Raw genomic sequence first — 14,002 nt, forward strand, 5'->3', positions numbered from 1 at the left:
AAAGAATAACCAAACGATATGGTTCATTGATAGCAAAGAAAAAAAAAAGATAAACAGTTGACAACAATCTAGCAATCTAGTCAAAGAAACCGGCAACTTCTCCAGGGTGCGTCCCTCCTTCACCCTAGGACAAGCTGAGGTCAGCTTCAAAGCGGTAACAGAAAATGGATGAAATATAAATATAACTTGAATACGTCAATTGCATTTAGCAGTATTTTACCAATATATTTTAGAGACTTGAGCAGATGACAGGACTAAGATTAAGAAATAAAAGCAACCACAATACAAGTATGGTTCTGAATTTCGGTTTTAGTCTGCGGTGCAAATATGTTGAGTTTATGCTAATACTCATAAATAAAAGAGCTAAACAACTCGTGCATATGGCCCATGTCTTTTACGGATTAATTATTTTTGCATTGATGAGTCTTATTTTTTTTAAAGTTGTACCTGTGAAAAGGTAACTATTTTTATTATTAAAATCTATACATGCTGTACGTATTGTGAGCAAATGACATTGCAATCACATTAAAACGCAACAATTAAAACAAAATCAAAGACAAAGGGGTGGATCAGCGTTAAATGTGTTCATTTTTTGGTGGAAATTGTGCGACTCCTTTCGTTCTCGGCCACAGGCGTCGTTTTAAGTCGACACGGAAATGCTGCTCTTCCAAACGGATTATTTTTGGTACATTTGCTTTCAACACAACGTTTCAAACGTTCGCTTTGCTTTCGCCCATTAGTGGCCTAGTCTCGCGATACTATGTGCCCTGTGCGCGTGGACAGCCTCGCTCACGTCGGCGGAGCGGAGCTGGCTGAGTGACTGAGTCGGAGCGGAGGATCATGGCGGAGCGCAGGAGGCAGAAGAAGCGGATCCAGGTAAACGCCGCTGCGTGGCACAAACGAGCCCCTTTCCGAGTTCTGGGACAACCAGAAAAACCCGCGAGCGAGTCAGCGACCCGCTTCTGTTGAGTGAACACCTTGGCCGGGGAGGCGTTCACGGGCTTCAGGTGAAGCTAGAGGATGGCTAACGGCAGCTAGCATCGCCCAGCTAGTGCACACTGTTATTATGATTGTTTGCATTTTGTCAGGACGTCTCCGGGACCAGTTACGCTGCCACTTCTGCACTACGCCGTCTGCCCAGCACCTCCGAGCGTCTCCGCTTTTTTTTGTTCGTGCCCGGAGCTGTCTCAGGTCCGCCGGTGTAGTTTCAGTGGAACTGGTCGTAAACGTCGCCTGGCTAAGCTGCGTCAGCTCTAGCCGTGTTTACATAATGTGCAATCTGAGGCGAAAATAAATAAATGAGTCAACAAGCGAGTGTCATCATTGAACCGTCGCTGTGTCTGTGTGGCACCACACTGGAGCACTTTGACGACACCGGCCGTCGGTTTCTGTGTAAGTGAAGCAACAGTTTGCGGTGGCTCACAATTTAATGGGCTATCTTTAACATCAGACTACAACGAAGTCGCAACAATTTTAGGTCGCAACCTTTGTGCCTTAATCTGTTACATATGCCACGACGGGTAGACGCTGCTGGGAAGTGGGAAAGGTTCAGTGGCAATAATAGGAATATGCGACATTTACAGTTACACTTGCATGTGCTCGCAGGTGGGGGGGGTTTCCCGCTGTGTTTTACAATGAAGCACTAAAGTAACACTGTACAGTTGCCTGGTAGTTTGTAGCGTTATGTGATTATTATATGGACAGTGTCATGAGATATTACGTCTGCAGGGTGAACAAGAGATTGTAGAAACACTCAACAGGAAATTGTGAGACATTTTGTTGTAACTGCATGACCAACTGCGTTTGTTTTGTGCCGTTATTTCAATGCAGTTGTTCATCTCTAAAGACCTCTCACTTCAGACTTTTACTGGAGCCCAGAAAGTGCAGCTCCAACTAAGCACATTTTGAAAAGATTTGGAGAAGAAAGAAGCAGTAATGTTTCAACCTTTCTCGGTCTAGAACCTAATGAGAGGAAAGATGAATCCAACTATTGTATGCACGGCTGCTATAGAGAAGTTGTAAAATAGACCCAAAACACCAATAAATAAGTCCTTTCATCGCAACTCTTTGCATAACACGACAACCTTCCTTTTTTTGGCTCAGTTTTTATTTGTGCATAATGTGCACATTGTACCATTTGAATGCACTTTGCCATCGTGCACTGAGTTTCTTTAATACATTTCAAGCCAAAGATATAACTTTGTTTTCATTACTTATCACTTATTGAACATGTAGGAGTTAAATTGCATAATCACATTCAGTTACCTCTTGTTAGTCAAGAGCACCAATAAACATTGCATAACATTGACATGATTTCAGGGTTGTTTCTTCTCAGTGTTTTACCCAATAAAGGCTACAGGTCCTGTCAAGACCGAACCGGTGAGAAGTATGAGGAGTGGGCGGGTTGGGAGAGGCAGCTCTAAGCAGTGTGGCTGATACCTACTTGTTTAAACAAAGACTGCTTTGATGGTCTTCCTGCGTGTCCGTGTGGCAGCAGGCTGGAATGTCCACTGGGCAGCTGCCCCCACTGGACTCTGCTGCTGCTGCTGCTGCTCTCACTGCTGGCTCTGCTCCAGAGCTTCTGCCAGGTGCGACAGGAGAGAACAACATACTTGCCAACTGGTTTGCATGACTCTAGATATGCAAAGTAAACAGGAAGTGACTGCTTCCCTACAGGTGGATCCACTTTAACAATTGGACGATTGAGCTTCCTTAATCCAGACATGGAGCAGTTTAGTTTCCAGTGCTGTGCGTTGGGAAAATTGAAGTTTGTTTTCAGAGTTACAGAGGTCAGGCTTCCTGGAAATACCTTTTCTATGCAGCATGAGTCCTGTCCTGGTTCCCTGTGCCTCAGTCATGGGTCGTTCACATCAGCTTGACTAGTGGCAGCTCTAAATTGGTCACAGGTGTCAACGGTTGTTTCTCTCCTCGTGTGGCCGTGCGATGAACTGGCAACTTGTCCGGGGTGTCACCCTGCCTAGCTGCCCCCAGACAGCTGGGATAGGCCGGATGGATGGACGGACGGACGGATGGATGGATGGATGGATGTTACTGCCTGTCAGAATGAACATAAGTGCCGTTGTAATTTCTTCTTATTGCTGGTGCCCTGCAGGAGGTGAGCGAGCCAACCAAGGAGGAGAAGGCTGTGGCCAAATACCTCCGGTTCAACTGCCCCACCAAGTCCACTAACATGATGGGCCACCGGGTGGACTACTTTGTTGGTGAGTGCCCAGCTGCAGGACGCCAGGCGTCAGAAAGAGCAGCATCTTGGAGGAAGACATTGTGTCATTCCTGAGGTGGTGACTGTCAAACCGTCAGAAACAGAAAAAAATGAATGATTTCCTTCCCCTAATCAATATCACATGCTGTGGTGTGGCAACCGTCTGACCTACCGCTGACTTCACTGACTGCAGCTCTTTGTTTTATTTCTTCTGCAGCACGTGTGTGTGTGTTTGATTGTTGATCTCGTGTCAACGAACTGCAGACAACTTTGCAACGCTCTGTGAAGGGATTCTCATCGTGTGCAAATATCCAGTAGCTAAAATGTGAACAACTGAAAGAAATAAAGCTAAAGTGACAAAGCTGTCCTTCAGACAGTTGAGCTGCATGTCGTCAGGCTCAGTGATGAGCCAAGTCATCCAGATATTATGTGTTGAACGTACAAAAGGAAAAAAGAAACTGTTCTATTTCCTACATGGTTTGCAAATAAGATTTTCATTAACATGAGCTGCTCAGAGTTTGAGATGAATGTCCATTTGAATGTTGAAAACTTTTGAAAAGTGTGGATTGCTGCCCTGGCCAACCCCCAGCTCTCTGTCTGCATCCGCAGCCTCCAAGGCCGTGGAGTGTCTGCTGGACTCCAAGTGGGCCAAAGCTAAAAAGGGGGAAGAGGCGGTGTTCACCACCAGAGAGTCTGTGTTGGATTACTGTAACAGGTGAGCCACTGAACTCAGCCCCCGTGTCTGCTAGTCAACACGGGAATTACTGTCCACAACCTGCAGGCCAGAGGAGATCTTTGTGATGCGGTAGAGCCAGCGGCTATTCAAGCATATTAACTAGAAAATATTCTTCATCATCCGACCACAGATATGAAGGGAAATAATGAAAAAGTTAAAGGTTTCTGAAAAACAGAGGAAAATGACACGAGTGGTAGACGCTTTATTTGGCCGTTTGTGGTTGGAATTACATGAACCAATTGATCATTAATCATTAGACAGAGTGATAACAGTAGCTGCGCTTCCATTACCCATAGAATTGAGCAAAACCTACCCGCATACCGCAGTAAAAAACTGGTCATGGAAACGCCTCTCAAATATGACTAAACGGTTTGTAAAAAACTGGTCATGGAAACGCCTCTCAAATATGACTAAACGGTTTTTAGGCTCTGGTGAGGTGGTCAGAGTTATTGATATAGAGGTACATCGCAACAGTGCCATGCAGGCACTTTTTCCACATTGACACGTCACCAGACATGACGTACGGGTTCATGCGACCAGTTCACTGCAAGTGAAAATGTTTGGACGGAGGAGGAGACGGAATATTTTTTTAGTAATGAAAGAGAAAAATATAGCAACCATTCTTGACAGCAAACAACTTGGAAATGCAGATTCATACAAGGAATTAGAAAGGGAAAGGAGGGAGAAGCGCTTCCTCACAGTGGGGTCTCACGGGTTGGGGTTTTAGGAGAATTACGGCCGATGCTCTTCACACCACTCAATGGAAACACCTGCAAATGCCAATTGTGCTTTGGCGAATATCGCTTTTATTTTGCGAGAAACCGTAATGCATCAAGTGAGTTCTCTCTCTGTAGACTGTTGAAGAAGCAGTTCTTCCACCGAGCTCTCAAAGTCATGAAGAAGAAGCCTGAGAAAGACACCAAGAAGGAGGAGAAGAAAGAGAAGGAGAAAGATAAGACCAAGGGCGACAGCAGCAAAGAGGAAGAGAAAAGGGGGAAGAAGGATAAGAAGAAAGAGCTCGAGGCTGCCGAGGCCAAGAAGGAGAAGAGTGTACGTCACCACACACTCCTTTCAAATACCACCCAGCACAAACTTTCTGCATTAAACTCAAAACTTGTTTCAAGCTGACCATTGTGCACTTTTCCAAATTTTCTCTCAAGGAAAACCCGTAAAAAAGCAAAACCCCATCCCGTTGTTGGTGGACCGTCTAAGGTTTTACATCAATCTCTGGCCTTTTCTCTTCAATCAGGATGAGAGTCCAGGATCCCCCAAGAAGAAGAAAGACGCAAAGAAGAAGTTTAAACTGGAGCCTCATGAGGAACAGCTGTTTGTCGATGGAAATGAGGTGTGTGTGTGTGTGTGTGTGTGTGTGTGTGTGTGTGTGTGTGTGTGTGTGTGTGTGTGTGTGTGTGTGTGTGTGTGTGTGTGTGTGTGTGTGTGTGTGTGTGTTCTCCTGTGTTCTCCTACTAGATGTTGAGTCCAGAGGATTGTTTCTGCCCTCAGGTGTACGTGTGGATTTACGATCCTGTCCACTTCAAGACCTTCGCCATGGGTCTGATACTTGGTGAGTGAGTCATTGTGACAGAGCGAGGTGTCACCTGGGACTGGACGCCGGGTTGTCGGGCTCACCAGCGCCGTCTGTGCCTGTGTTCTTCTCTTCCGTCTGTCCTTTTAGTGATCGCGGTGATCGCGGCGACGCTGTTCCCGCTGTGGCCTGCAGAGATGCGAGTGGGAGTTTATTACCTGAGCGTGGCAGCCGGCTGCTTCGTGGCCAGCATCCTGCTGCTGGCCGTCGGTGAGTACATGCATGCACCTCCCTCAAAGCAAAACACACACTCCCATTCATTGGTTTGGGACCTCTGACTCGTTTCTGCAGTCAACTCCCATTATAACCACTTTTATGATCTCGTGATCTGCGATCATTGTGAGTGCATGAAAATCAGCCAAGGTGTGCTGAATAAGTCGAGGAACATTTTGATTTTTGATGAAAACCATTTTCAGTGTCTAATTAAAAGTGATTGATAGAATTCCAACATTCTGTGTGAACCCACTAAGGGCGTGTTTACAGCGCCTCGCCTCACCCTAACACCGTACAACCGCTACACGGCTGTAGGGGGCGCCATTTTGGTTTACCTCTATCGTTGAGGGGCCAAGCGAGTCGAAGCGAGCTTAGTGGCGACGTAGCGACGAGCAGGGCACTGATTGGCTCAGATTGTCTGACGAAAGGTGAGAGCGACTCCCTGCCAAAACCCAACCGCCGTTTCTTTTTGTAACGCTTCTCTGTGTGCGTGCGAGGACGGCTGAGCGGTTTTTGCCCTGGACAAACTCGGGAGGTCCACACTTTTTTGTCGGTGGTGGCGCTAACGACAACACGGTCCCGCTTTACCGCGTCGACTCCGCCCACGGTCTCGTGATCACGGAGCCGATGAAAACACAGTCGTACTGTGGCGAGGCGAGGCACTGTAAACACGCCCTAAGGCTGCGCTCAGACTGCAGGCCAATCTGATTCAAATCAGATTCCTTCTCAAATCCAATTTTTCCAACTGAATGTCCACACTGTTTTTAGCCAGTGTCCAAATGGGATGTGGCTGTGTTCAGACTGGGCCACATCATTGACCCATGTGACAGGTTGCTGTAGCAACTCTATGCAGCTAATAGAGCCATCCGGTTTCAATTTGGATGGGCTAAAAATCTGATTTTGTCTGGCAGTCTGAACAAGGCCTGAAAGTGGGCTGTTTTAATGAGCCTGCAATGTAAACCACCACGCTCTGTTGACTCTTTTATGGTTCAGATACGTTCTGGCAATTTTGAAGCATTCGGCTTCTGCAATGACGGCTGTATTTTGCACACTCGATATTCATTCACTTAAAATCACGTTTAATTAGACATTCGAGGCAACAGCCGTCAAAGCCATCCCATAATGTGTTCATCACATCCTGACTGATTTCCCTGCACGAGCAATGTTCTTAGAGCATTCCAGTAGATTATTTCATGAAGCTGCTTATGATGGAGTTTGATGCAGAAATGAACGCGCGTGTGTGTGTGTGTGTGTGTGTGTGTGTGTGTGTGTGTGTGTGTGTGTGTGTGTGTGTGTACACTGTATTCAATTGAAATGTATGTGAAAATGTGAACATTCCTTTTAGAAGCGGCTCATGTGCACATAATGTTTCTGTCTTTGCTGTGGATTCCACACACGTGGTCATATTGGCTGCATTCAGACTGCAGGCCAATCTGATTCCAATCAGATTCCTTGTCAAATCCAAATTTTTTTTTTTGGGGCCGACGGTCCACGCTCTTTTTAGCCAGTGTCCAAATGGGGTGTGGCTGTGTTGAGACTGGGCCACATCATTGACCCATGTGACAGGTTGCTGTAGCAACGACGTCGGTGCGGAGGCGTCGTCCAGCGCGTGCAGTGTGTGACATCATAGGACTGCGCCTTTCTTCTTCTCCTTCCGTCCGCTCCGTTGCGTTCCAGCTCCGCCCCTCCAACGGCGCTCTCTGCCCTGGCGCTTTGCCTCTGGCGGCGCGTAGAGTGACGTCACGGACAGTCAGAACCCTTCGGTGTGTTTGGAGCCGTTCACACTGAGAGGCGTCTGTCCAAATGCCGTTTGACTGAGACGACCTCCCGAAGGTGCTTTCAGTCCGCTGGGACTGTTCAGACTGCTAAAGAGCCACTCGGTTTCCATCTGCATGGGCTGGCAGTCTGAACGCAGCCACTGTGTCTTCTCAGTCTCTGAAGGCACGTGACTGTAATGGCGGAGATCAAATGGAATGAGTGATTTTCCCAGAATGCAGTATTGATATGAGCTCGCCGTGCTTCCCTACTGCAGCTGCTGTGTTGTCCGTGTGTGAGCTGAGTCTGATTCCACTCCTGTTGCTTCTCTCCTCAGCTCGCTGCATCCTCTTCCTGATCATCTGGGTGGTGACGGGCGGGCGCCACCACTTCTGGTTCCTCCCCAACCTGACAGCGGACGTGGGCTTTATCGAATCCTTCAGGCCCCTCTACACTCACGAGTACAAGGGCCCGCGGGGGGGCGGCGGCGGCGGCGGCGGCGGCGGCGGCGGCAGCAGCAGCAGCAGCAGCAAGAAGGCCTTGGACAAAGCCGACGAGAAGGAGGGCGGCGCCTCCACCAAGGCCCAGAAGTCGGACAGCGAGGAGAAATCCGACAGCGAGAAGAAGGACGGCGACGACGACGAGGAGGAGGAAGAGGAGGAAGAGGAGAGCAAGGGGGCGGCGGCGGCGGAAGAGGAAGAGGAGGAGGGAAGAGAGAACGAGGGATCGGATCGCCACTCGGACACGGACAGCGACCGGCGGGAGGACGAGGGCTCGCAGCACAGCAACGGAAACGACTTTGAGATGATCACCAGGGAAGAGCTGGAGCAGCACACGGAGGAAGAGGAGGAGGAGGAGGAGGAGGAGGAAGGAGCAGTGAGGAAAGAAGGGAGGAAAAGTGAGAGTCAAGGCCAGACTGCTGAAACATAAACTGTCCAATCCCATCACTCTCTGCTCCCCCTGCCCCTCGCCCTCTTCCTCCTCCTCCTCCCCCTCCCCCACCCCTTCCTCTTCCTCGTCCCCTCCTGTGGCCCCTGGACCTGGCCAGTCCGACCTCCCGGGGGTCCACTGGGGGTCCACCGGGGGCCGCAGAGGAGGGCTCCACTCTCTTGTTGTTGAGATCTTTCGACTTACAAACCGTACAGACAGACGCAGCGGTGAGAAGTAAACAGCTACGACAATGAGGACAAAAGTTGAAAAAAAAGAAGAAGAAGAAGAAGAAGCCTTAGGGGGGAGGCGGCTCCTCCGCAAAAATGCTATTTTAAGTCTAAAGGAGAAGCTGCCCGCACCCCCGATGGAGACGGAGATTTCCACGTCTTGTTTTTGTGTCATTTCAGCCCGGTCTTATTTATGGCCCCTCTGTTACATTCACACATCGTTAGTGCGGTCCAAGCCTGACCTCGGGTAACCTCCACCCCACCCCATCCCTCCACCCTCCACTTCACTCTTTTCTTTCAGCGTCACCGATGCTTCAACGTTCACGCTGTGTTTGCGGTACTCGACTGCTGGAGGATTTGGGAGCTCCGTCAGCCGCTGCTCTGCTCCCTCCAGCGAGCTCCCAGCAGAAGTGACCCGCCGGTCCGGAAAGCCACACGGACCAAAGAAATCCTGCAGTTTTCCTCCGAGGGAAACCCAAAAGTCCCATGGCGCTGTGGAGCGTCTGAGAAATGGAAACAATAGCAGAGTGGTGCCTGCCCGCTTCCCGCGAGAGTCTGAGAGCAGATGGCGTTGAAGGCGGGACTCGACTTTCCCGAGTGGCAGAGGAGCGACCGGGACGCAGCCGGCACACTTCCCACTTTTCTTTTTTAAAAAAAGGTCGCAGCGTTTGTTGTACAACCAAGCATAGATTTACCTGTCAAACAGAAGCAGATAGAGTCGAGCAAACTCCAGTGCCAAACACAACTCAAAACAACAACAACAACAACAACAACAACAACAAGGAAACGCATGCTGAATTCTAATAGAAGAGAAATATTCTCCATTTCACTTGTTCATTGTCAGAACTCCTCACACTGTTCACATCTTTGGAGCAAACATCTGTTTTTTTTTTAATTATTATCACTAAGGAAAAAAAAAGCACAGGTTAATTAGCGGGTAAAGATTCTTGGTCTCAATGGAAGTGTTTCTGTGGAAGCAGTGGTGCAGCTCCGCTGACAGTGAGCCGTTTCACCTCATTTCACCTTCTGGCTGGAGATGTCTTGAGATGCTCTCACATGGCGACAAATATACCTATATAAATATATATATATACACATATATATATATATTTACATATATATATATATAAATGTATATATATAAATGATGAGAAATGAAATAGAAATGCAGACGTTATATTCATGAATTCTATCAATATATTAGACATATATATATATATATTAAGATCTGGAACTCTAGAAAAACTGTTTTTCTCTCCTCATCTTTTATTTTGTATTAGGAGCTATCATTTTTGTAACACTACGTCTTGTTTTTATACCATCAATAAAGAGTGTACTTGTCATGTTGAGATGACACCAGTGATATCAGATCATCCTCTGTTGTGTTTGCATCGCTACCAGCAGCCAGTTGCTTGTTTCACACACGGTTTTCCATGCGTTTTGTCTCTTTGTTTTTCAACAGTTTCCGACATGAACTCACCTCCGACTGTCCCGTAGTTTTTTTGGCTTTATTTCTTTTGTCTGTTTCCGTATTGTCCGAGCGGGCAAAGTGCATCTCTGTGTCCTAAAGTAGCCCATTGTTACATTCTTAATATTGGCAAAAAAAAAACATGAATAAAAAAAAAAATTCTGTGTATCTATTGAAGAAATCAAACTTTCTGAAAGTCTCTGACTCTTGCACAGTATCAGTCTGTTGTATATTGTAGTATTGTAACTCTGCTGCTGCTTCTCATCGCACATTCCTGGGGTAAATAAAAACGTGACATTGTAAAACATCCATGTTTTGTTCTTCTTTTGATCTGAACAATCACTCTCTCGACTGTCCACACTCGGATCAGTGTCATTCAGAAGAATGTCTCACGCAATATTGGAGTATAATTAAAACTGGATGTCTGGAATATATCTGTATCTTATTGCAATAAAAAAAAGAAAGCACAGACGTGTTGACCCTTGTGTTTTTCACATTCAAATTGCTTGTGGGAGAGAAAAGCAGCTCCTTAGTTTGAAATGTAATCAGGCACGTGGCTCACTGGGGTCCATGTTTAATGATAAGCACATGTTTACGCAAATTACTCGATTTGCTTTCAGGGCAGGCCGTGTTGATGATTAACAACAACAAAGCTTGAATATATTAACATATTTTTAAAGAATAACCCGTGGCTTGATGCAGCCATGTTGCCAGGGGAGTGAGAGTCATGAAATAAACGTGCCTCCGGATCTCAATTCAGTCATTTTGTCATTAAAAATGATATATTTTCAATGTGTTCATCATCAGCAGTATGTGCATTTGAAATGACAAACTGGCGGCCGAGCTGAGCAACCACATCTACAGTAGCCCAGTACATGGATCCGCTCAGGTTCAGTGCCATAATCTCACCAATATCACGGCTGCTGTCAAAAAGATGAGTGAGATCAAGTGAGACGTCGGGAAAGAGGGAGCGACATCAGCGTAAGCGTTCCCAGAGGGGAGTTTCTAATGAAAAAAAAGGTTTAGACAGTTGGTTAACACAGCTGTGACATCTGTGTTAACCGACTTTCTAAACCTTTTTTTTTTAGAAAGTTGGTTTAGAACAGCTGAAACTACACAGCCATAACAGCATACATGAGAAATTAAGATATTCAAAAAGTCATACCAATAAAACACTGATGGATAAAATGTTTTGTCAGTTAATTAGACTAATTCTTACACAGTCGGTCCTTTATTGTTATATTTGCTTTTAAATGTTTCACACAGATGCAGTTGCAGACAAAACAGTCCCTTGGAGGGTGGATACAAGAAGCCATTTGATCACCAGAACATAAACGTGCTCAGAAGATTTTCTGCAGTGGGATCAACTCAATTCAGTTTGACTTTTTTTTGTCTCCAGCTGAAAATATGAAGGTTGTTTTCACAGTGAAATGACCTGACAGGAAATGCTGGTTTCATGATTAGTGCCATGTAACTAACAAATGTAAACATTTTAAGGTTTACAAAGTAACATTAGTGACTATTTTGTGTAAATATTTGAGTGGAAAAAAAATGCACTGCCTTTTGTAAATGTTGAGCACAATGGAAAATGGAATGGTCCGCACAAAGATGAGCAAGTGCTAAACTTTATTTCAGTTCCAGACTTTGGGTTTAATAATATTACAACAGGTTAAATTGACTTGAACATGAGTCAAATGAACACAAAAGCAACAGAGAGAGAGCGAGAGAAAAAAAAACACAGATGCAGGAATTTAGAAATGCTTCTGGATCACACTCACTCTTTGGCTAAATCAGGTTTCGAGTCGACACTCTTATTTTGAAAACATAAAAATATAAATATGACATTAAATAAATGTATGCTGCCGGTCCATATGTACACATTTACATCCTCAGAGTTATTCCTAATCTTGCCTAAAATATACACAATGCTCGGATGAGTGCAACAAGTTAACGATATTGCAGTTTGTTTGTTTTTTGGCTGCCGTCTGTGCGGAATAATTTTTTTCTCAAATGGAACAAATCATTTGTTTGAAGTTGAATGCAACGCAATTATTTTCATCAGGTTGCGCAGAAGAAGAAGGAAAAAAAAGAGCAATCGCACAATGGTTTGGCTGTTGACACCTGCTCCAGTTGTGCAACGTTCCTCCGAGATATCAGAGCGTGAGCCGTCACTCCAACGTCCCGCTTGCTTAGTTCTCGGTGTCTGATGAGTCCGAGGCGTCAGCCAGGCGAGCCTGCCTTTTGCGCACGTTCCAGTGCAAGCACTGGGCCAGGCTCTCGAACCAATCGTAAACCAGGTCGTGGCAACAGATGGAGGGCACCGGGTAGCAGGATGTGGTGATCTTGATGCTGCGGAGGACAAATGACAGCGTCAAGGAAGCGGCGCTAGGAAAGAGACCGCAGTCGATTGCAATGGACGGATGGTTACCAGTCCCCAAACTGGATCTCCTGTCTCTTCCTGCCGTCAAACGACACCCAGGCAGTGTTCCTGGCCTCGGGGGACAGGGTGATCTAATGGAGATTGAAGAGGAGGACGGTCACAGTCCAGGCCGACAGACAGACAGACAGACAGACAGGCGTCGCCATGCCGACTTCCCTACGCGCACCGTCGGGTTTTCAGATACTTTGCACAGGAGATAACATTTCTGTGGGGATTAATACCAGCGGAGAATTCTGAATGGACTTCAGAAGCCTGGCGGTGGCGCTATGGGACCATTTTCTTTGTCAGTAAAAATACTGCTGATTTCATTACACAAAGCGCCCAGGTGACTCCAGATGTGTTGACCTGTGATGAGCCAAAGAGCCGGCTGGCCGGCATTGAAGCTACAGAGGAACTTTAACTGGTGCAGACTGAAAACGCTCACACCGTCTTCGTTGATAGATTAACTCTTGCATTCCTTCCTCTGTTCGGACAAATAGAAAATGCAGCAAAGACGTTTTACCTGCCTTGACAGTTTCCACTGTGATTTAACAGCTGGCCGACTCACAGCCATTATTATGACTGGTATGAAGACTGGTGTCACAGTCCAAACTGTCAGGGCAGGTGAAACATCTTCCTACATTTTCTATTTGTCTGAACAAAGGCATACGAGAGCTCATTCAAACTGTACATTTTAATTCCATTTAAAGTTAAGCGTGAAGTTGTGCGAATGTGGAGCCACACTGTTTAGGCTCCCCACTCTGTCTGTCTTCCAATGTCTCCCAACAATAACACCTGCTTCTCACCTGCCAACGCAGGCACCTCCTCTCCTTCCATACACGTGGAAGGCACAACAAAGCATTTTAGAAGAAGACTCTCACCAGGAAAACATGTTCCTTTTTAAAATTACTTCAGATTAATTAAACATTTAATTCATAAACTCATTAACTAAACATCTTTGAATTTCCGTGATATATATATATATATATATACAGTTGTATTTTATTATTGCTGTTCATAATAATAATAATAATAATAATAATAATAATAATAATAATAATAATAATAACAACAATAAGCAATTCCACTAGAGTCTAAACTGAAAAATAAAGTGCCTGAAAATAGGTATAACCATGAATCTTGAGACAGACAGACATCAAATCAACAGACAGACAGACAGATAGACAGATAGATAGACAGATAGACAGATAGATGTACTTTAGATAGATAAGTAGATAGATAGATAGATAGATAGATAGATAAATAGACGTACTTTAGACAGACAGACAGACAGACAGATAGATAGATAGATAGATAGATAGATAGATAGATAGATAGATAGATAGATAGATAGATAGATAGATAGATATACTTTACTGATCCCAAACGGGGAAACTACACTATTGCAGTACTTACAGTACAGTACAAACAACAAACTACGCAGTGAGG

The 14,002-nt window shown here is 45.7% G+C and overlaps 2 protein-coding genes across 4 annotated transcripts in view; one reads left to right on the forward strand and one right to left on the reverse strand.

The window, feature by feature from the left end:
- Positions 1 to 724: 724 nt before the first annotated feature.
- On the forward strand, positions 725 to 10,441 carry sec62 (SEC62 homolog, preprotein translocation factor). Its single transcript, XM_076021855.1, has 8 exons — positions 725 to 876; positions 3,113 to 3,221; positions 3,830 to 3,935; positions 4,811 to 5,006; positions 5,206 to 5,301; positions 5,460 to 5,520; positions 5,632 to 5,751; positions 7,847 to 10,441. Exons 1-8 carry the CDS (start codon positions 841 to 843, stop codon positions 8,437 to 8,439), a joined length of 1,317 nt encoding a protein of 438 aa, XP_075877970.1. The 5' UTR covers positions 725 to 840; the 3' UTR covers positions 8,440 to 10,441.
- A 1,302-nt stretch (positions 10,442 to 11,743) lies between these two features.
- Positions 11,744 to 14,002, reverse strand: part of nadkb (NAD kinase b) — an 11,273-nt gene continuing 9,014 nt past the window's right edge. For all 3 annotated transcript variants that reach the window (XM_076021859.1, XM_076021860.1, XM_076021858.1), the window contains exons 11-12: positions 12,563 to 12,645; positions 11,744 to 12,483 (exon numbers count right to left, since the gene is read on the reverse strand). In XM_076021859.1, the coding sequence (XP_075877974.1) occupies positions 12,324 to 12,483; positions 12,563 to 12,645 (243 nt within the window). In that variant the 3' untranslated portion in view covers positions 11,744 to 12,323. The remainder of the gene's footprint in view (positions 12,484 to 12,562; positions 12,646 to 14,002) is intronic.

This window comes from Nelusetta ayraudi, unplaced genomic scaffold (assembly GCF_046127955.1).
Source record: "Nelusetta ayraudi isolate G7.1 ecotype Tasmania unplaced genomic scaffold, CSIRO-AGI_Nayr_v1 ptg000011l, whole genome shotgun sequence".
Classification (NCBI taxonomy): domain Eukaryota; kingdom Metazoa; phylum Chordata; class Actinopteri; order Tetraodontiformes; family Monacanthidae; genus Nelusetta; species Nelusetta ayraudi.

What these genes read in the sequence shown, in the direction of transcription:
- sec62 (XM_076021855.1), top strand. Translation starts at nt 841, where the DNA reads ATGGCGGAGCGCAGGAGGCAGAAGAAGCGGATCCAG. An exon ending in GGCAGAAGAAGCGGATCCAG is followed by an intron (nt 877 to 3,112) that starts GTAAACGCCGCT and finishes GGTGCCCTGCAG; the next exon opens with GAGGTGAGCGAGCCAACCAA. An exon ending in CGCCATGGGTCTGATACTTG is followed by an intron (nt 5,521 to 5,631) that starts GTGAGTGAGTCA and finishes CTGTCCTTTTAG; the next exon opens with TGATCGCGGTGATCGCGGCG.